The sequence below is a fragment of the Bubalus kerabau genome, chromosome 15 (assembly GCF_029407905.1).
Source record: "Bubalus kerabau isolate K-KA32 ecotype Philippines breed swamp buffalo chromosome 15, PCC_UOA_SB_1v2, whole genome shotgun sequence".
Lineage (NCBI taxonomy): Eukaryota > Metazoa > Chordata > Mammalia > Artiodactyla > Bovidae > Bubalus > Bubalus kerabau.
The window spans coordinates 24,366,383-24,390,748 of record NC_073638.1 but is presented as its reverse complement, the minus strand read 5'-3'; the positions used below and the strand labels follow the sequence as shown (position 1 = coordinate 24,390,748).

General features: G+C 37.8%; 1 protein-coding gene across 1 annotated transcript in view; it reads right to left on the bottom strand.

Annotated features, from left to right (window-relative positions):
* HTR3B (5-hydroxytryptamine receptor 3B) overlaps nucleotides 1–22,457 on the bottom strand; it is a 41,315-nt gene extending 18,858 nt beyond the window's left edge. The window contains exons 1-3 of the mRNA XM_055548181.1: nucleotides 22,442–22,457; nucleotides 22,178–22,246; nucleotides 16,074–16,234 (exon numbers count right to left, since the gene is read on the bottom strand). Coding sequence (XP_055404156.1) covers nucleotides 16,074–16,234; nucleotides 22,178–22,246; nucleotides 22,442–22,457 — 246 coding nt within the window. The remainder of the gene's footprint in view (nucleotides 1–16,073; nucleotides 16,235–22,177; nucleotides 22,247–22,441) is intronic.
* Between the last annotated feature and the right edge of the window lie 1,909 nt (nucleotides 22,458–24,366).

Here is a 24,366-nt window from a genome sequence, read left to right as displayed (position 1 = left end):
TGCTGAGTCACAAAGTAAGCCAGTCACAGAAGGACAAGGTGATTCCACTATACACTAGGTACTTAAACCAGTCAAATTCAGAGAGACAGAAAGTAGAATGATGGAGTGTTTCCCAGGGGCTGGGAAATGGGGGGTTAGTGTTTAATGGGTATAGAGTTTCAGTTTCAGAAGATGAAGAGTTCTGGAGATGGATGGTGGTGATGATTGCACACCAACGAGCGTGTACTTAGTGCCATTGAACTGTACACTTAAGAAATGATTAAGATGGTAAATTTTATATTATGTGTATTTTACCACAACAAAAATAATAATTTAGGGACTTCTCTAGCAGTCTAGTGATTAAGACTCTGAACTTCCAAAGCAGGAGGTATGGGTTTGAATGAACAGGGAACGAAGATCCCACATGCTGTGTGGCCAAAAAATTTTTTCAAATGACTACTCAATGTTATGTAATAACCTAAATGGGAAAAGCATCTGAAAAAGAATAGGTATGTATATGTATAACTGAATCGTTTTGCTGTATACCTGAAACGAATACAATATTGTAAATCAACTATACTCCAATACAAATTTGAAAAAAAAAATGAGCAAAGGACTTGAATAGATATTTCTCCAAAAGAGATATACAAATGTGGCCAATTAGCACTTGAAAAGATGCTCAACATCATTAGTTATTAGGGAAATGCAAATCAAAACCACAATGAGATACCACTCTACCCCATTAGGAGGAATAAAATTAAAATAACAAGTGTTAGGAAGAATGTTGAAAATTGGAGCCCTCATACATTGTTAGTGGGATTTTAAAGTTGTGCAGCCACTTTGCAAAATAGTATGGTAGTTCCTTAAAATGTTAAATATAGAGTTACCATATGACCTAGCAATTCCACTCCTAAGTGAATAATCAAGAGACTTGAAAGCAAGTCCACACACTCAAAAACACCTGTACAGAAAAAAAAAAAAAAGCAAACCTGTACAGGAATGTTCACAGCAGTTAAAAAGTAAAAATAAGCCAATGCCCATCAACTGATGAATGGATAAACAAAATTAGTATATATCCATCCAATAGAATATTTTCCAGCACTAAAAAGTAATGAAATATGATATTTGCTACGATATAGATGAACCTTGAAGACATTATGCTAAATGAAAGAATTCGGTCACAAGAGGCCATTTATTGTAAGATACCATTTATATGAAATGTCTAGAATGGGCAGATCTATAGAGGTAAAAATTAGATTAGTGTTTGCCTAGGGCTGGTGGGGATGGGATGCAGGATGTGACTGCTAACGGTATGAAGGCTCTTTTTGAAGTGATAAAATGCTCTGAAGTTAGATAGTGGTGATGGTTGCACAACTCTGTGAATATACTAAAACCACTGAATTGTATACTTTAAATACATGAATTTCGTAGTTGGGTTATACATCAATAGAGCTGCCACTTAAAAAATGTATGAATAGAGAAAAAGGAAACCATTTTTGAAAACATTTCCAGGGAATGTACAAGTAAGAAGGCTGATATAGACTATAGATAAATCCATTTCTTCCCATGGGCTTCCCTGATAGCCCAGTTAGTAAAGAATCTGCCTGCAATGCAGGAGACCCCAGTTCGATTCCTGGGTCAGGTAGATCCCCTGGAGACAGGATAGGGTACACACTCCAGTATTCTTGGGCTTCCCTTGTGCTGGTAAAGAAGTCACCTGCAATGCAGGAGACCTGGGTTTGATCCCTGGGTCGGGAAGATCCCCTGGAGAAGGGAAAGGCTACCCACTCCAGTATTCTGGCATGGAGAATTCATGAACTGTATAGTCCATGGGGTCCCAAAGAGTTGGACACGACTGAGCAACTTTTTCACTTTCATAATCCATCATTAAAAGTTGCATCATTCAAAGAGAATAGAGATATAGAAAATCCAAGATGAAAATATGTAAAATAAAGTGTGAAATGCTCCTCCTGCTGATTTTGGTTCAAAGGTATAGAGTCATTTAACTAACATTTGTACTTCTGTAGTATTAGGTATAATATCAATTTCAGTAAAACAGTGGAGCTGGGGAGTTATGGCATGAAAACAAATAACAGGGCCATTTTCTTTCCTAGAACAAGATACATTAAATTAATTATCCAGTGAATTATCCAACCACATCAAAGATATATGATGTTTGTGCATGGGGTCAAGACTACCACTGTCCTCAATCCAGGCTGGGTGGGGCTGCTGCTGCTGCTGCTAAGTCGCTTCAGTTGTGTCTGACTCTGTGCGACCCCATAGACGGAAGCCCACCAGGCTCCCCGTCCCTGGGATTCTCCAGGCAAGAACACTGGGGTGGGTTGCCATTTCCTTCTCCAATGCATGAAAGTGAAAAGTGAAAGGGAAGTCGCTCAGTCATGTCTGACTTTTCGCGACCCCATGGACTGCAGCCCACCAGGCTCCTGTATCCATGGGATTTTCCAGGCAAGAGTACTGGAGTGGGGTGCCATCACCTTCTCCGCTCTTTGGAAGGGGTGCACCTGGAATTGTGCAATACTCAATACTATATAGGTGTGCACAGGGGGTGGCATAGTTTGAAAGAGAAACAATAAACTTTTAAAGTTCCCCTTTCTACAATCAAGAAAGCAAGTTGTTATTGCATAAATATTTCTAGGTACCTTTAGAAAAAAAGGATGGTTCACAGATACAGTAACCCTGTTATAGTTGTTCAACAAAGGCTAGCCTGAGTGAACTTCCTCTACAGATTTTTATGAACTTCAAACAGATACTTGGGAAAGGCAGGTTTAAAATGGTATACAGTTATCCCTCAGTATCCATGGGGGATTGGCTCCAGTGGTTCCAAAACCTTCTTGGTTACCACAATCTACAGATACTCAAGTTCCTTATGTGTAAAATGGAGAAGTATTTGCATATAACCTCCACACATTCTCCTGTATACTTTAAATCATCTCTGTGCTGTAATTACTTATTTGCTTTGTTTGTGTCTGACTCTTTGCGACCCCATGGGCTGTAGCTCACCAGGCTCCTCTGTTCATGAGACTCTGCAGGCAAGAATACTGGCATGGGTTGCCATGCCCTCCTCCAGGGGATCTTCCTGACCCAGGGATTGAACCCACATCTCTTGTGTCTCTTGCACTGGCAGATGGGTTCTTTACCACTAGCACCACCTGGGAAGCCCAAATCATCTCTAGAATACTCCTAATTACCCAATACAATATAAATGCCATGTAAATAGTTGTCAGTGCCCGGCAGGCAAATTCAAGTTCTATTTGTTGGAACTTTCTGGAATTTAAAAATATGTATATTTTTGGTCTAATGGTTAGGACTCCATGCTTTCACTTCGGAGGACCCACATTCAATCCCTGTCAGGAAACTAAGATCCCACAAGCTGCTGGGCATGGCTAAATAAATAAATAAAAATATTTTTGATGCAGAGTTGGTTCAATCCACAAATATCTGCAATCTCCAAAGATATGGAGGACTGATTGTACAAAGTGAAAACACTGAATTCACAGCATTTCCCCAAGAAACAGCTTGGAAGAGGGACAGAGGGGACTCCCAGCCAATATCAGCTCTGTGGGGCTCAGGGCGGAGAGCTTACCTGTGGCCAAAGAATCAAAACATAAAACAGGAGCAACATTGAAACAAATTCAATAGACTTAAAAAAATAAGACCTCTAGTGAGAGCTCCAGGTTGGGCACACCTCTTTCTTCCAAGTTTCACTGGCTGAGACAGCCTGAAATAGATCATGTCTCACCCATGAAAGCACAAAAAGACTCCGTTCTAGGCTTAGTTGCTTCCCAGGTGGCTCAGTGGTAAAGAATCCTCTTGCCAATCCAGGAGACACGGGTTTGATCCCTGGGTTGGGAAGATGCCCTGGAGGAGAAGGAGAAAAATGGCAACCCACTGCAGTATTCTTGCCAAGGGAGTCTCAAAGAGTTGGACACGACTGAGTGTCTGAGAGTATATAGGCTTAGTTCCAATCAACGAGGGTCCCCTCGTCATAGGGAGAAAAAGTCCGAAATGTAGTTTCCATTACCAAGTAATACAGCTTTTCACTACTCTCTCCTAAAAAATACACTTTTACACCTAGGAAGTGTCGGGACCAGTTTCTTCCCCACTGTGTGTCTTGTTGACTCAGTCACACGGCTGGAGAGGAAGGTCTCTATATCCTAATGTTTCCTTTCCACTGTCATTGTACCCAGTTTGGTTCTTGTTAACTGCCATGTTGACGCCTTTGCTTGTTTTTCTCTTCCTGCCCAGCCCTTTGTCATGTTACACATAATAATAGTGTTAAGGATTTTTTTCCTAACATCTTAGAGGGAGTGTCTGGGAGGATTGGTTATTCAGACCTAAAGAACACAATGTCAAAAAGAAGTCTGAGGCTAAAACTGAAGTTTTTTTTTTTTTTTTTTTGTCAAGACAAACAAGTTTCTCAATGCCAGCTGGTGAACATAATTGGTTCTCTGGTGGCATTATTCACAGCTTTTCCCTCTGTGTATCTCTCTCTTTTTTTTTCTTTAGATACCTTCCATCCTGCTTGTTAAAAGCAAGGGATATTTCAGAGAATTGGAATTCATTAGTCTTCCTAACAGAGGGAGTCTATTTAGATCTAAATTGGTGGTTAGCAAATATACAGATAATTCCCGCACATTCTTATTTATCTTTCCCAGTTCTGAAGACTATAGAAACAGATGCCTCAACGTCTGGCTGGGAGGCTCTAGTCAATGGACTGGAATACTAAGGTATCTGTGATTCGGAATTGACAAAACTCAATAGAAACAAATGGAAACTCTTCAGTGTTGAGTAGATTATCTCTATAATCAGATTTCCCTAAGGTACTCATAATACCCAGAAATTCTAAGACGAGACTGTAGTCTTTCATGTAAATAAAACAGGAGGCAAAACATTATAATGGAAGTGAGGTGCAGTGATGAAAGCTGGGCTGAAAGCTCTTCACTCTAAACAAAAGTTGCCAGCAGTTCAGCTGCTGGCAGATGCATCCAGCAAGTTATCTATTCACATTGGGAATGTCCTTGCCTGAGCAGAATCTGTGAGCAATTTTCATCAAGTTCTTCAAACCAGTCATGCCTCTGGAACGAACCTTAGGATCAGCCCACCTGAATGTAATATAGACATTTGCAAAGCATATTAGACTAAGTCATTCATAAAGATGATTCTAGAATTGAATTCACATATCCTAATGAACTGATTAGGCAAATATCTACACAGCTAGCTTTGAAGGAAGATGTGTGTGTGTGTGTGTGTGTGTGTGTGTGTGTATGAAGTCACTTCAGTCATTTCCAACTCTTTGCGACCCTATGGACTGTAGCCCACCAGGCTCCTCTGTCCATGGGATTCTCCAGGCAAGAATACTAGAGTGGGTTGCCATGCCCTTCTCCAGGGGATCTTCCTGACCCAGGGATTGAACTGGCATCTCTTATGTCTCCTGCCTTGGCAGGCAGGCTCTTTACCACTGAGCAACACCTGGGAAGCCCGAAGTAAGATATATTATCCTGAATATTGTGGTAAATAGGATCATGAGTTTGAAAACCCTTTCCTCCAGTAGCTAGTTTTAAATAGTTTTCATTATTATTATTATTATTATTACTGCTGATATAGGTTATGTTTAAATCTTTATTGAATTTGCTACAATACTGCTTCTGTTTTATGTCTTTTTTTGGCCACGAGGCACGTGGATCTTAGCTCTCCCTGGTACTGAACTGGCACCCCCTGCATTGGAAGGTGAAGTCTTAACCACTGTATCACCAGGGAAGTCCCTCAAGTAGCTATTAATACATTAGGGTGTGAGACATTTTGGGCTTGCCAGATGGCTCAGTGGTAAAGAATCCGCCTGCCACGCAGGAGATGGTGGTTCAGTCCCTGGGTTGATAAGATCCCCTGGAGAAGGAAATGGCAACCCACTTCAGTGTTCTTGCCTGGAAAATTCCATGGACAGAGGAGGCTGGTGGGCTGCAGTTCATGGTGTCGCAAAGAGTTGGACACAACTTAGTGATGAAACAGCGGCAGCATAGCACGTGTCATTTTAACAGTCAACCATGTGCATGAAGAAATATACACACGTCATTGTATTCAAAGGAAGGAGACATTGCTGCCAGACTGGAGAACTAAGTAAAATCTCTTTTAGGAGCTGAGATTTGAGGGCTCTAATCTTTTGTAGATGGAGAATGATTCATTCAGTTGAGGAAACAGCAGAATGAACAGCATACAGGCAGGACCCAAGAAGTTCAGCTTCATTGTAGCATTGAGTACACGTAGAAGATAAAGTCAAGACAGGAGATAGGGATAAAACTAGAGGGATGGAATGTAAGATTTTTCCACATTTCAGAAGACAAGTTTTCCATATCCAGTAAAATTATATGTCTAACATATTCTTGTAAAAAAATAGTATATTTCACAACAGTGGAGTAAAGCATTATCTTTGAAAAATAATAGTGTTCTCCTTACCTATCATAATGGATATGATTTGTTTTCTCTTATTAGGGTAGGAAGAGTTAGACCAAAAATTCCAATTCGATATCATCAACTAGTTCAGACAAGTGAAACATTTTTTAAAAAACCACTATTTCAAAAGATATTAATAATTCTCATCTCTTGATGTGATTGTCATGTAAGTGATCTAAAATTGTCAGTTGCCCTGAGGTATTGGGTAGGTAACAAGGACTGGAGTGGCATGAATTGTATTGTTCTTGAAGCTTTGGCCTACAGGGCATTTCTTTGCACTTATGTGGACAGATTTGGATTTCAGATGTCATGTGGGCAACTAAGCATTGCCAGACCAGAAGCTCCAAGTTCACTGTCATTGATGGAGTGATGCATTAAGTTCTTGCAGAGGCCTAGTGTTTTTATAGTTTACAGCAATGATAATCCCAAGCTTTAAGGGTGTCAAATTATTTGGTGAATGTGAAATAATTTGCCCTGGTTTTCAGTAATTCTTTCGGTGATTATTGTTTTTTGTTTTTTTTTCATAAACACTAAACTTCTAAAAAACAAAACAAAACTCAATTTGATATGGCTGTTCCAAGGGAAAATATTAATATAAAGACTTTACTCCTTTCCCTTTTCTCCAAATAAGCCTGTAAAGGAAAGTCTGAGCAATTCTACTTTACCTTCATCAATATGAAGTCAGAAAGTAGAAGGATGAGGAGAGACCTAGAAACCTGTTTTCGTCTCTTACTCAAAGCTGATGTTATCCCTGTGTTGGAGTTTCATGTAACATGGTTCATATCATGTCTTTTTCAAATCATGCTTTTCCCATTGGACAATGTCCAATAAAAAATACAGACATAATAACCTACTGACAACTAAATACCGAGGACTAATGAAATACGCCAAAGCCTTTGACTGTGTGGATCACAATAAACTGTGGGAAATTCTGAAAGATATGGGAATACCAGACCACCTGACATATCTCTTGAGAAACCTATATACAGGTCAGGAAGCAACAGTTAGAACTGGACATGGAACAACAGTCTGGTTCCAAATAGGAAAAGGAGTACGTCAAGGCTGTATATTGTCACCCTGCTTATTTAACTTCTTTGCAGAGTGTATCATGAGAAACGCTGGGCTGGAAGAAGCACAAGCTGGAATCAAGATTGCCCGGAGAAATATCAAGAACCTCAGATATGCAGATGATACCACCCTTATGGCAGAAAGTGAAGAGGAACTCAAAAGCCTCTTGATGAAAGTGAAAGAGGAGAGTGAAAAAGTTGACTTAAAGCTCAACATTCAGAAAACAAAGATCATGGCATCTGGTCCCATCACTTCATGGCAAATAGATGGGGAAGCAGTGGAAACAGTGGCTGACTTTATTTTTTTGTGCTCCAAAATCACTGCAGATGGTGATTGCAGCCATGAAGTTAAAAGATGCTTACTCCTTGGAAAGAAAGTTATGACCAACCTAGATAGCATATTCAAAAGCAGAGATATTACCTTGCCAACAAAGGTCCATCTAGTCAAGGCTATGGTTTTTCCAGTCATCATGTATGGATGTGAGAGTTGGACTGTGAAGAAAGCTGAGCACTGAAGAATTGATGCTTTTGAACTGTGGTGTTGGAGAAGACTCTTGAGAGTCCCTTGGACTGCAAGGAGATCCAACCAGTCCATCCTAAAGGAGATCAGTCCTGGGTGCTCATTGGAAGGAATGATGCTGAAGCTGAAACTCTAATACTTTGGCCACCTCATACAAACAGTTGACTCGTTGGAAAAGACCCTGACGCTGGGAGGGATTGGGAGCAGGAGGAGAAGGGGATGACAGAGGATGAGATGGCTGGATGGCATCACTGACTCAATGGACATGAGTTTGAGTGAACTCCGGGAATTGGTGATGGACAAGGAGGCCTGGCGTGCTGCAATTCATGGAGTCGCAAAGAGTCAGACATGACTGAGCGACTGAACTGAACTGAATATCTCTTAAGTAGGTGAAGATGCAGCCCCATAAAATTGTCTCTAAAATTCTAGATCAACATCAAAATAGAAAAGAGATTTAAAGGAGTTTTCTATTGGAGCATTGTGTAAGACTACATTGTGGAGAGTAAGAGTGGGCATTTTCTGCCATTTGATTAAAAAGTATTTTCTAGGATCCTGGATATAGTGCTTTTACTAGTGTGAATGGGAAAGTAAAGCTGGATAAAGTGAAACTGTTAAACTAAATGGGGGATTTTTTGTGTGTGCTCCATTTAAATGCACCTGCTTATGATGAACTAATGAGTAGGGGTTTATCTAAGCTAGAGAAAAATTATGCTAAAATAACTTACATCAGATAAAAAATAATTTGAACTCTGTTATAACAGATAATTTATACTTTTACTTTAAACTATTTTCCATCAATTTCAATACCTGAATCTCAGTCAAAAAATCTTAGTCTGTAATTCATAGCATAGCACTCAAATATTAACGTAGAAAACCACCTCCATTAAAATAAATTAAAGAGAAATTATTGAATTATTTTAACAAAGTACATTAAAATAATAACATTGTATTGTACGATACATTATGTATGCAAATGTAAAGGGAACAGGTATGTGGAATTTTACTGTTGTAAGTTTTGTGTATTTTATGAACTATAATAACATTAATTCTAAGTACATTATATTAAGTTAATGATGGGTATGGAAACCCCTAAAATAACATCTAAAAATAATACACAGAGGGACTCCAAAAAAGTCAAGTTGATTTTAAAGGAACTAAAATCAAATATTAAAAAATATTTAGTTTATCCCAAATAAGGCAGGATAAGAGGAGCAGAAAACAGATGAGACAGCTAGAAAACAAATAGCAAGATGGTATTCATAAATGGATAAAACACTCCAATTAAAATGCACAGATTGACAGGTTAAAACAGCAGTACCCTGGAACTCAGCAACAAAAAGGAGTGAACAATTGGGTGAACCTGAAGGGAATTCTACTGAATGAAAGAAGGCAACCTCAAAGGGAACATACTATATGGTTCCACTTATATAATAGTCTTCAAATAATACAATTATAAAGATGGAGGAGAGATCCAGTGGTTGCCAGGAGTTGTCAGCAGAAAGGACTGTGTCTATAAGTGAGCGGTGTCAGGGAACCCTGTGGTGAAGACCGTGTAGATCCATGTGGTGGTAGTGGAGGTTACACAAAGCTACACGCATAGTGAAATTACAGAGAAACACACACACAAATACACATACACACAAATAAGTATATGTGAGACTAGAGAAATCAGAATAAGCACCAATGTCAATTTTCTAGTATTGCTGCTATACCAAATTCATGCAAGATAAATACAGGGGGCATTGGGTGAAGGGTGAACAGAACCTCTCTATAAATTTACTTGCAACTTCCAATAAATTTTTAATTATTTAAAAGTAAAAAGTTTGAAAAAAGCAAGACCAAACTACTTGCTCTCTCTAAGAAATGACTTTAAATACAATGCCACAGATACTGAAAATAAAAGGAAGGCAAAATATATACCATGCAAAAAGTAAGCATAAAAAAAAAGCTTCAAGATAAAAAGTATTACCAGAGGTAAAGAAGGGTATTTCATAATGGTAAAAGGTTCTATTTGTCAAGAAGACATATATTTTAAATGTATATGCATCTAATAACATGACAAAGAGACAAACCATTATTATAGTTGGGGATTTTTATACACCTCTCCATGAATTAATAGAACAACAACAAAAAACACTGACATTGTAAGAACCCTTAGCAATACTATAAACATGTTTACTGAATTTATATTTATAGAACAGTGTAACCTTCTAGTCAACATTGTACTAGAGGTTTGAGCCAGTACAATAAGGAATAAAACAAAAGGTATAAAGATCGGAAAGAAGGAAGTACAACTTTCATTATCTACAGGCAACATGATCTTCTACATAGGAGATCTGAAAAAAATCTACAAAAAGGCTCAAAAATTAATGTAATGGTAGGGTCAAGGCCAATATATAGAGATCATTTATATTTTTGTATGCTAGAAAGAAACAGAAACCTACAATTAAAATACCATTTATGATAGCATCAAAAATGTGCATTACTTAGAGATTAAATTTAACCAGATATGTACAAAACTGAAAAATGCTAAACATTATACAAAGAATTAAAGAACTCAACAAATGGAGAGATACAGTGTTGTCATGGATTAGAAGTTAAGATTTTGACTCTCCTTTAATTGATCTATAGATTTCATGTAACCTCAATAAAAAATATGTCAGTCTTAAAAATAGTAATGAGTGAACTAATTCTTAGGTGTGTATGGAAATGCAAAGCACCTTGAAGAGTCAAAACAATTTTAAAACATAAAATGATGTTTGGAAGACTCACACCACCTGACTTCAGACTTCTGTAATGTGCAATAATTGACACAATATATTGATGTAAGTAAGGAGAAATATATTGACTAGCTGGACAGAATAGAATCCAGAAATAGACTAAAACTGTACAAAGAACTCTTGCAACTCAATAATAAGATAGCAAACAACCCTATTTTTTAAAAAGTAAAAGATTTGAATAAATACTTCATTTAAAAAGATAGATAGTTGACAAATAAGCACACAGAGAGATGTTCAACATCATTAGTCTTTAGTGAAATGAGTTTAAAACCACATTGAGATACCACCACCAACCTAACAGAATGATTACCGTTTAAAGAGATGGACAATATCAAGTGTGGTAATCACGTGGAGGAACTGAAACACTCATAATTTGCAGGCGGAATGTACAATGATCCAGCCATTGTGGAAAGCAGTTTGACAGTTTCTTGTAAAGGTAAAATTGCCTTATACAACTCACTCGCAAGTATTTACCCAACAGAAGTAAAAACATACACAAATATTTATAGTGATTTTATTCAAAATTGCTGGAGCTCAGAAATAACTCACATGTCCAACAGCTGGTGAATACATAAACTGCAGTCCATTTGCACAATGGAATACTACTACTGATACATGCAACAACACAACGTGGATGGATCTCAAAGGCGTTATTCTAAGTGAGAGAAGCCAAAGGACAAAGAGGAAAACACAATATGACTCCATTTATATGAGAAAGGCAAAAACACAGGGAGAAAAATAAAATCTGTGGTTACCAGAGACTGGGGTTAGCGGGGGAAGGGATTGGCTTTAAAAAGATGAGTTTCAGTCTGTATAATTTATACCTCAAATTTTGAAATGCATCACAATTTCATAGGATGCAGTTAAATTCGTGTTTGAAGGAAAATTTATAACTTTAAATGCTAAAAGTAGGAACGAAAATAGGTTTAAACTCAATAATACAACTTTCCATTTTAAGAAACTAGACAAAGAAGGACTGATCAAGTGCACAGTAAGCAGAAGAAAGGAAATAAACATAAGAGTAGATAGACGTGAAATAGAAACTGAAAGGAAAATTCAAAAGCAACATTTGGTTCTTTAAAGAAATAAATTGATAAACAGTTTGGCAATATTGGTCAAGGGAAATAAGAGAAAACACAAATTGCTAATATGAGGAATGAAAGAGGTAGCATCACTGATGACATTTAGACATTAAAAGAATTAAAAGGGAATATTATGAAAAAATAAATTTGCAACTCTGATAAAACAGACAAATTCCTTGAAAAATATAAATTCCAAAAGTGACACAAGAATAGAAAATGTGAAAAATTGTATATTGTTAGTGAAATTGAATTTATATTTAAAAACCTTCCCACAAAGAAAACTCCAGCCCTAGATGGTTTTACTGGTGAATTCTATCAAACATTAGGGAAAAAAATTATCCATATTACACAATTCCTTCAGGAAATTGAGGAGAGAACACTTTTCATCTGGTTTTATAAAACCAATACCCAAAACAGACAACTACATTACAAGAAATAAAACCATAGCCCAACACTCCTCATTAACATAGATGCAACCTATCATAAGTAGGAATTCAAATTCAGAAATATATAAAAAGGTTAACATATCAGGATCAAGTAGAGTTTATTCTAGGAATGCAGGAGTGGTTTAACATTTGAAAATCAATCAAAAATAATTTACCATATTAACTGCATAAAACAAAAATCATATGACCATTCAAATTGATTGAGAAAAATATTGGTGTAATTCATAACATTCATGATTTTAAAAATATCTCTCAGTGTACAAAAATAGGAGGGGACTTCTTCAACTTGATAAAGATCATTTATGAAAAATCTATAGCTAACACCATATTTAACGGTGAAAGATTTTTCCCTGAGGATGGAACAGATACAGATGTCTGCTCTTGTCCCTCCCATTAACACTGGTAGAGGTCTTGGACAATGCAGTAAGACAAGATAAGAAGAATAAAGGGCACACAGATTAAAAAAGGAAGTAGTAAAACTATTTGCAAATGAAATGATTGCATATATAGAAAATATTAATTTTAAAAGAACTACTGGAATTAGTAAGTGAATTTTTCAAAGTCATAGGATACAAAGTCAACATACAAAATTAATCCAGTTTCTTTATAATAGCAACAAATAAACAGAACATTTAAAATTTTAAGTAATATTTATAACAGCATCAAAAATACTATGTAATAAGTTTAATAGAAACATGTACAAAACTTCTACGTTAAAAATAATACACTGCTGAAGACCCAAATAAATGGAGAGAAATACCATATTCAACAACTGGAAAACTCAATATTGTTAAAATATCAATTCGCCCCTTAAATTTCTCTGTGGATCTCACAGCATTCCAAACAAACTCCCAGCAGGTTTTTTTAAGTAAAATGTGATAAGTTGAATATAAAATTTATTTGGAAGTACAAAGGTCCTAAGAAGTCAAACTATCTTAAAAATGAAGAATAAAGTTCAAGGATGCATACTATCTGATTTCAAGATAATAAATAGTCTGACACTTCTCAGTTAACTTAATTTTCAGTCAAGATACCAAAGCAATTCAATGGAAAAAGAGAAAGTTTAAAAAATGGTGCCAGAACAAATTCTTTCTAAATGTAAAAACAAAACACAAATCAGCAATAATAAAAACCCTGACCTATACTTCACACCATTATAAAAATTAATTTTCAACATATCATAGAATTAAATATAAGGAAACTAAAAACCATAAATCTTGTGAAAGAAAATATAGGAAATGTTTTGATGAACATGGAATAGATTTCTTAAGACAATATCCAGAAACACATACACACACACAGAAGTCGCTCAGTCGTGTCCGACTCTTTGCGACTCCATGGATTGTAGCCCACCAGGCTCCTTGGTCCATGGGATTTTCCAGGCATGAATACTGGAGTGGGTTGCTGTTTCCTTCTCCAATATCCAGAAAACATTACCATAAATAAATGAACTGGTAAAATTGGACTTCATTAAATTTTAAAATTTTGTTCATCATAAGCTCCATTAGGGAAATGTGTAGGCAAGCCAGAGTGAGAATAAACATTCGCAATACATAGACGACAAAGGACTTGTATTCAGAATATACAAGCAATTCCTATACATCTATAATAAAAAAACAACAACCAACACTATAAAAAATAGGAAAAGACTTAAACAGATACTTCACAAGGACAGATACACGTGTGGTCAATAAACACATTAGAAAAGAGTCCCTATTTATTAGTCATGGGATGTATTAAAAAAAACCACAGTGAAATACTCCTACATGTTTACCACAATGGCTAAAGTTAAATAAAACCGATAATACCTGATGTTGGTGAAGATGTGGGGAAATGGGAACTCTCATAGCTGATGGGTGGGAGTTATAATGTACAATCACTTTCTAAAACAATCTGGCAGTTTCTCATTAAATATACATCTATTCTATGAGAAGTGGTGGTTATTCCACATCTAGGTTTTGCATATGTACAGCAAAATACTTGTACAGAAACGTTCATAGCTTTAGAAATAATATACTAAAACTGGAAACAACACAAATGCTTATCAACAGGAGAGTGGATAAACAAATCACGGTATAGCCATAACCAAATACTACCTATCAATAAAAAAGAAAAGCTACTATGTACAACATGAATGAACCTAGAAAAACATTTCAATATACATTAGGTTCAGATAAATATTGTTTGATTCCACTTATATGAGGTACCCAGAATAGCCAAATTCAGAGAGTCAAAAAGTACATTGGTAGACGCTAGGGGCCAGGGGGTGGGGTGGGGTGGGGAAGGTATATGGGGAGTTAGTGTTTGATGGGGACAGAGTTCCAGTTTAGGAAGGTGAAAAATTTCAGAGATGGATGATGATGAAAGTTGCATAATAGTGTGAATGTCCTTAGTGCTACTGAACTGTACAGTTAAGTATCATTAAAATAGTATGTTTTATATTACTTGGCTTCTACCACAATAAAAATATTAAAAAATAAATAAACACAGGGAAAAAAATTATGCTGAATGAAAAATCCAGACACAAAAAAGTACATACAGTAAATTTTCATTCTTATGAAGTTCCAGAATTGGCAAAAATAATCTATGATGACAGATATCAGAATGGTGGTTTTCCCTGTGGATGGAGGGGATGGTGATTGGAAAAGAAATGGGGGATCTTTGTAAGGTGATGGAAATGTTTGATATATGGATAGGGATATGAATTATGTGGGTGCATGCAATTATCAAAACTCATTGAACTGTACACTTAACATCTGTGCATTTCAGTATGTTATATTATACAATATTATGTACATAATAAAATATAATATAAATAATATATAATAATAAATAATATATAATAAATAATATATTATAATATTATAATATATTATTATATAATATTATGATATATAATAATATAATATAAATAAAATAAAATATAAAATTATTATGTATATTATATATACAATATACTATCTGTATATTACTTCTCAACTGGAAAAAGATTTTGAAAAGTAAATTGAAAAAAAATTTTAAACTATGTTAACAAGTTCAGTAAAGTCTGATTTTAAAAGAAATCAAAGTAAATCTAGAATCTATTAATATTGAAGACTTTGTAATTGAGTAAAAGGAGAAAGGAGCATAGATAATTATACAGTCTATTGCCTACTGAGGGTTTACTAAGATCTCTAGTAACTACATGCATTTTCTCATTAATTCCCACAATAACCCATTTTTCAGCCATGGTAGGAAAGACACGCTTTAATAAACAAATCTTTCTACCACCCTTAGCAAATGTCTTAGGTATAAAGTCCCTTAAAAACTCAGGAAACCAAGACATTTTTTTTTCTCATTTTAAAATTGCAAGCAGTAAGTTGTAGAAGTTGTTTTCATAAACCTACTGTTACCACTAAGAAATGCGAACCACAGAAAATAATATCTATTATCATTTCTGGTTGCAGCAATACTTGTAAAATATGTGTGTGACCTATGCCCACAATTCTGAAAGCATCTTAATTCCGTGAAATTCCCATTTCTAGACTATCTGCCCCTCACAGTGTAAGTTGGGGTCGAGTTAGCATGATTTGCCTAATAAATAGATAACCCAGGCTCACTGCTAAGATGAATCTTACACTAACTTCTCTATCGGCTCAATGAGAGTCTCAAGAAAAAAACTTCTCTTGCATAAATAGCTGGTAGTTTTACAAAAGAATCATGGGACTAGGAGACGGTAGGATGGTCCTTACCACGTCCAGCACGGCGTGAACAGACACGTCCAAGTATACAGTGGTGGCCTGGGTCCAGTTGTGAACTGGCCTTACTTCCTTCCGATATGTCTGTAATAGCTGCTTGGTGAGATGATGCAGAGCAGGACTCCTGGAATGAGGTGTATCTATGGCCAGGATTCCTGAAAAAGAAAGCTATCACTGTGAGGGTGAAAATAAGAACTTAGCATCTTCAGGAGACTTCAGACTGCTCAGGGCTTGGTCACTCCTGAAGAATATAGTTTTTAGCTCACCCCAATCTGCTGAAGTTCACAACCAACTCATGGACATTTTGTCAGACACATTTAAAATACGCCGATGATACAGAAAACAAATTTACAGTGACCAAATGGGAAAGAGGCTGCTGCTAAGTCGCTTCAGTCGTGTCCGACGGTGCGACCCCATAGACAGCAGCCCACGAGGCTCCCCCGTCCCTGGGATTCTCCAGGCAAGAACACTGGAGTGGGTTGCCATTTCCTTCTCCAATGCATGAAAGTGAAAAGTGAAAGTGAAGTCGCTCAGTCGTGTCCGACTCTTCACGACCCCATGGACTACAGCCTACAAGGCTCCTCTGTCCATGGGATTTTCCAGGCAAAAGTACTGGAGTGGGTTGCCATCACCTTCTCCGAGGAAAGAGGGGGTTGGGATAAGTTGGGAATTAGGGATTAACATATACACAGTATATAAAATAGGTTAAAAAAAATCAAAACCTGAGGACCTACTATACAGCACAGGGAACTATATTCAACATCTTATCATAACTTACAATGGAAAAGAAGCTGAAAAAGAATATATATGTGTAAGTAAAAGTGCTCAGTCGTGTCCAACTCTTTACAGCTTCATGGACTGTAGCCTGCTAGGCTCCTCTGTCCACGGAATTTTCTAAGCGAGAATACTGGAGTGGGTTGCTATTCCCTACTCCAGGGGATCTTCCCAACCCAGGGATCAAATCTCTTGTGTCCACTGCAGTGGCAGGTGGATTCTTTACCACTAGCGCCACCTGGAAAGCCCGTACGTGTGTGTGTGTGTGTGTGTGTGTGTGTGTGTGTAAATGCATCCCTTTATTGCACACCTTAACACTGTAAATCAACCATACTTCAATAAAGAATAAAAACATTAAGTCAGCTGATGGCCTAAATGCCCAATGGAGAAATCTCATTGTAAAGATAAATAAATCAACTCCATCTCTGAGGATGCAAACTTGCTCTACGTTTCTGTTTTTACAGCTATCTTGCATCTTGAAGACAGCATCCTTTCTTTATTCCTGTATCACCCCCTCCTGGTACACAGGAGAAAGCTTCCGATGCACTTAACCAGCTTCCTCCTTGGATTTTTCTTTCGATTTTTCCATTTATAATTCAAAAATCACATAAAAAACCTAAGCAGAAACACGGACAAACCACTTGAATCCAAAGAGCTGTGTGGATTTCTAAATAATGGATCAAGGAAAATCCAATTCATATTTTTCTCCTCAAAAATCATATTTGTTCTCTCACTCAGTCTGTCTTAAAATGCACTTGTTAGAAAATGAGATCTTCATTTTGGGAAAATTCTCTGAGGTTCCAGGGAACAACCATTTCCTGTGACCCAGGAATCTTGATTTGTGGAGGAGCCGTGATGAGTGTCGAGGCTGGAGAGGCCAGGGGAAAGCAACTAAGAGAAATGAGCACCAGCAATTGGAAGTGACAAATCTGTGAGGGCTTTCTCGAAATTGCAAAAAGATATTTTGTTCACCAGCTTTGCCGACCCCTGGGGGATTCAAAGCTTCCCTCAGTCATTGGACTGAAGCAAATTGCACATCCCCCGCCACAGCGCGGGCGAACTCTATCCGTGGTGTCCTGCGCGTGAATTCACCGCGACTCTCTGCGGTTTTGATGGTTATTTTGATGAGCTGCTGAAGGTACGCAGGCTCCAGCAGGAAACTGGAAATGAGGTACCTTCCCCCTGTGCGACAATCCTGTTTATACCCATCTCTTTATGAATGATGCCGTGTCACTCGCCGCCACAGGCAGCAATTTCTATGATTTATCAATGTCCGTGTGACCAAAATGCTAACGATGGTGCTGGAGGGGACGTTCCAGACTCATTGTGGGCAGTGGAATATTCACTTTCATTACCATCCGAGCTGGGAATCTAATGAGCGTTTTAAACTCCCTAACTATTCATCCAACAAGAAGCCAGAAGAGGCAGCCGCTCTTCAGGCATGCAGGAACTAAGGTGGGTGGCTCACATCACGCATCATCTTTAGTTTTTGTGAACTGAGATGGTCAAAGATGTGGTATGAATCTCTGTTTTGCTGTTGTTCACTGGCTAAGTTGCGTCTGGCTCTCTGTGACCTCATGGACTGCAGCACGCCAGGCTTGTCTGTCCTTCACTATCTCCTGGAGTTTGCTCAAACTCCTGTCCATTGAGTTGGTGATGCCATCCAACCATCTTATCTTCTGCCCCCTTCTTCAATCTCTCTACTTGGGACTGTTTCTTGCCGGTCGACCCCATGGGAAAGACTTCTGGACCCCAAAGAAAAATTAGTCTGGTGTTTTTCCTGTGAATTTCACTTAGGGCAACTTCAGTTTTACCTCGCTTGGAATCTCCCAAGTCCCAGCTGGGAAAACACTGAAATGTGTGTGTTTCAATACAGGAAACCATCCGAGACAGAGTTAATAATTCTGAGAAATGAATGTTCTCTACACCCTCTGCTCATAGGGCCTCAAATTCCCCTCTGATATCTTTCCTGTGGATATAGGTCCCTAATGGATAAACATATTTTCAAGAATGAATCAAAGTCGTTGGGTAAAAAGAGAAAGTTCTGGAAGCTGGAAATAAGAACAAAAGAGAAACCGGGAGTGATAGGAGAAAAGAAGCAAAGGGAAGCATGGCTAAATAAACTACAGGGGGAAACAGTTCTTTGTTTAAAATGGGAAGAAATAATAAATTACATTTCTACTATGAATACAAATTTGCCTGAGGAGAAAGATCAATTACAGGAGAGAGATTAAGGATTTAAGTGACCATTAATTAACAGTAAATTATGCCCCTTGAAAGCTAATGTGACATTCACACAAGCACTAAATGACTCACAGTTCAGTGATGTTTCAACAGACACTGATGGAAGCTATCAACAGACCCAGAAAAGATACCACACTAGCACTGCCTCCTTGAATGCTAATAATCAGCAGCAAACAATGCGCTTGTAAGATTTCTGAAAAGTAGAATATGTTACGAACTGAGTTATGAGGCACTTCTAGGTAAAGAGAGGTTTTAAAAAGATAAGAATAGAATAGAATTATTCCTTTGCTTTCCTTATTTCAATGAGTTACATACATACCTATCTTAAAGTGTTCTGGGCACTTTGATGAAAAGAGCTGTTTCTGGTTTATGAGTATACCACCTTTAGGGTTGTAAGAGACTAGTACTGCAACAGGCTGGGACCTGGGACCTAGGGTCCTCTGCTGTAGTGTTTGCACCTGGGCAAACGTCTCCTGGAGGAACAGAATACAAAGACGCTATAAGGGACTAAAAAGAACCATGTGCATGTGTAGTTGGGGCAAATTATGAACAAGATACAAAAAGACCCAAATCCCAAATGCCACTTCTGAAGAGTGGGGAGCAAAAGCAGGGTACTGTGTTTGTCCCCTGCTTACACCACTACCAAAGTGGTGGGCAAAACACCTAAGCCACACCTCTGGCTCGATCACAGACCTGCCCCTAGCTTCATCCCATGTAAAGAGCCAGCTCAGCTCTGAGTGTGAGCTAGGGTAACTATTACTTGTTTAACTTCTCCCTGCTGCAGCAGGGGCCCCAGTAAAGACTCGCCTGAATTTCCTGTCTAGTCTCTGATCAATTTCTACTGAACAATAGATAACAATACATATATCTGAGAGGTTACAAGGTTTAGGTGTGTGGTATTATTAAATACCTAATACTGATTAAATGACTTGCTGTGTTCCAGGCACTGGGCTAAGAGCCCTTTACGTAAATTATCTCATTTAACTTCTACAAGAGCTTTATGAGAGAGGTACTCTACAATCCTGTTAGGACTCATTTACAGGTGAGGGACTCTAGGCTTGGTGAGGTTAGTACTGCTGAAGATCACACAGCTTGCAAGAGAAGAGGATGGAATTTAAACAAGGCGGATCTGGATCCAAAGACCAAGCTCTTACTCTGATACTACACCGACCTGGCTCCCTGAGAATACTGGGAACAGCAGTGAGTAGCCCTTCAAAAGAAGACTTGTATACGTCCACTACCATGTGTAAAACAGCCAGCCAGTGGGAACCTGCTGTAGAGCACGGGGAGCCCAGCTCCACGCTCTGTGATGACCTAGAGGGGTGGGATGGTGCTGGGAGGGAAGACTAAGAGGGTGGGGCTTTATGTACACACATGGCTGATTCACTGTGTTCTACAGCAGAAACTAACACAACCTTGTAAAGCAATTATACTCCAATAAAATAAATAAATCAATCAAATTTAAAACAAAAAGGAAGAGTTGCATGGTGTACAGTTTTGGAAAAGAAACAGCTCATTGTTATTTTCTGGGTTTGTGTGTTTTGGGGTCAACAATATCTTAAATTTGCATTGCACCTGATGATTTCATAACGCGTTCTTATTTGGCCTTCATGAATATGCAAAATAAAACTTACAGGGAAGCGGAATCTCTGAGGTACATGGACTCACCCAGGGTCACATGGCTGGTGAGCAGTGTGGTAGGACCACGAGGTTCTAATTCAGGCCTCCTATCCTATTCCAGCACACTGCCTCTGGGTTCAGCTCTAAATTGGTGGTTTGTTAAGTGCTCTTATATTTATAAATCAACCTGATATTAACCCAGTAAAATTTTCAAAGAGTAAACTTTTCTGCAACTAACGTTCTCAGTATGATTTATGGTCAAGTGCTGACTATGAGACGCTATTAAAACACTTTCTCTGCCACATTTAGAACAAAAATCAAGCGTAATACAAAACATTAGAAAGAGAAATCATTAAGAAGAATTTCTTCTATTTTCAAAACCTTCATTTTTCTATTTTATCTTGCTTCGTTTAATGTTGACAATTATTTTCTGCTAAGAAACCCATTTGGCATTTAATGAAATTTCCTCTGTTTTCATTTTTATAATTAAGATGCTTTTATCCTTTAAGTTCAACATCCAGGATTTTTAAACTTTAATGATAAGTGGCTATTTTTCTTCTCTATCCAATAAAAAAATCATTTCCAGCTGCTTGGCCACCAAATTCCTTCCTCATCTCTGTAATTGACTCATTCCACATTCAGTTATATTTTAAAACATGGAAATTCAGATATGAGCTCTAGGAGAACCCTCAGGAACAAGGGGTGTTGGGAAACACTAGCATGAACATAAATTTTTGATTTGTGTATGTTTTCTAGGAACCAATTGTATCCTAACTCAAATGTTCAATATGGTAGAGTTAATACTGGCACCATGGAAATTCAATTGCAGAAATGTAGGGGGGGAAATATATATATATACACAACATATATGTATTCGTTTCTTAAGTATATTTTTAGGGGAACTGTACATTCAAAACATGCAAGTTTCTACAGCTCTCTTTAGAGAAACACTCCACTCCACATCTATACAGACTTTGTAGGACTAGATGTAAAACCCTAACACCAAAATAACACTCAGGTGCCTGTAGCTAGGATGGATCCAAGGGACTCTCTCCGTGGGCTTCTAAAGACCAAGACTATTTTGGATAATAAAAATATACTCTTCAGACATAAAAGTAAATCTGAAACAGAATGCCCCAAACTCTCAACATCAATTGTTGTAAAGAGAGCTTGATTTCTAAGGAAGGAGAAATTTATCCAACAACTGTAACATTTCAGAACATACTTTTAACTTTGTGGAAAGCCGCACTGTGTGGCCCTATGGATATATGCACCTATAATTGTAGGAGCAAAGTCACAACAAAATGTTGGTCTCCTTGTAGATACACAGGCCTGGCATTTTACAGATGGTAAATAAAAGCAAACACTTGTGAGGAGGTACACAGCACAACGTAGAAAGGCTTGTCTCTAGGTTCTAGGTGTTAATGCTCGATGCCTAGTAAAATCACTAACGCACTCACCCGAGGCAGCTGCCAGGACGAAGGGCCACAGAGGAGCCATTACACCTGCCAGTATTCCCCAGGCACGTCCTGAAGTTGAGAAACACGACTTGCCTACTGGATAGAACGTCACTCAGTCTTTCCTAAAAGAGCTCCTTTCTGCTCCATTCTTCCCTGTTTGCCGGTTCATGCTGTCCTTGCCGATGCTGTTTTGTAAACACTGAAGGGGACCAAAGGCAATACCAACACCACACAAATGTTTTGGAACCGATGCCATTGCAATACCCCTTAACTTCTCCATTTGGTTCTGCCCCAGGATCAGATCGTGGCCAACATTTCAATTTCCCTGACAGGAGATAGCTAAGTGAATAATGTAATCTAAGAGGAGCCCCTAAGGAGGGGAAATTCCACACTAATATGATTTCCTTTACAGCCTTTACCTAAGGCAATGCTCTTGCTGACATTCAGGACACTAATTTCATTAATAATTGAGATCCAAATAGCTGTTCTAAATCAGACTTATGCAGAACATCTTCAGCATTTGACAATGATTATTGGACTCTTGAATTACACTAAGCTAATGGAAGCCTGGTGTCATCAAATGAACAGCAACTGCAAACAGTACAGTGGGAACGGTGTGTTTTGTTTTTCCTAATCCCCTTTCATTAAAAGAAACATTGATTTTTTTTTTGATAAACAGAAATGCTTCTTAAATTCTCACTGCCCACAATTCAGAAAGTAACTACATAAGAGGGCATGTGTATAGGCTTATTAAAGATGAAACTACAAAAGTTTAATGTTCATTAAAAAGTTTTTTTTTCAGTTTTGATTGAGCCCCATTCACTGTTAATTATTAAGGAAAAAAGATGCATCATTCCACATAAATTTATTTTCCATTAGTAGACTCCTAGATGCTCTAGAAACAAAAATTAAATTTCATACCGTTTCCAGCATCTGCCTGCTTTTTACTCTAAATCAAATGTAGAGCCCACTGGTTTGAGATAAGTTTTCATGGAACAAATTGAGAGGGGAAATATATACCTGATCCCTGTTCTCCTAATTATTTGATCCCTTTGTTTAGAATCACGAAGCTGTCTCTCAGTGTAGCCTGATTGGTTTCCCACTGTTGGTGAAAGAAGCTGCAAACATGGAAAGGGAAAAAACTAGGATGAATCCTGTAGTGTTGAGCTGGTTTTGGAAGTATCAGAGTGAGCCCTTGGTTTTCAACACGTGTCGCTAAATACAGAAATAAACACAAATGTAACGGTGCGTGTGTGCCTCTGTTTATAAATGCATATGTCCCCAGCTCTGTCCACTAGAGGGCCTGGGAGCAAGGACACCCCAACAGCAGTGAGCACGCCTAACACCCAGAACTTGGTCTCTAATACCTGCAAGGAAGAAATGGAGAAATGTGTGAGTCAGGGCTGGGACAGGAAAGTATAATATAAGAGCCTTGAAAACCTCCTTGTAGCATAAAAAAGTGCTAAAGAAATTATGGGAATGGGATACATGGACATAGCCAGCTTGAAGGGGCTCTCTCTGGCCCAATCTATGATGACAGGAGCTTCAAAACCAATAATGATGGCAAAGAATTATAACCTACAAAATAGGATATCAAATATTCTGCAAGTCTATCCTGATTTAAATAAAGAGATGAATGTGAAGAAGGGAAAGTTTTTCCTTTAAATTAGAATGCCAGCTAATAAATGTAGAAGAAAGAATGGAATCTTTATAGTGATAACTAATTTACAGAAGAAACATGAATGGGTGATGAAAGCCAGTTGGTGAAAGTTTGATGAGGAACAACAGGACATTGACACAAAATACTTATTAATTACAGAGATTAAAAAAAAAAATCTACTAGTGGAGAAGCCTGGCAGACAACACCTCAATCAAATAATGAAAATTAGCATCACCAGTTATGAGTTGTGCACCAGGAGATAGGATCTGAGAAGATGCAATCTTCTGTCTTCATCCTGCCAAAAATTCATAACTTGAATGTATCCTGGAGGAAACTCCATATTTAGGGACATTCTACAAAACAGTAGGCATGTAATCTTCAAAAGAGTCAAGGTTATGAAAGTTAAAGAAAGACTGAGAAACAGTACCAAACAAAAGGAGATTAAACAGACCTGACAGTTCAATGCCATGTGTGGTTCTTAAGTGGATACTTTTGTTATAAAGAACATTTTGGGGTGAACTAGTGAAAC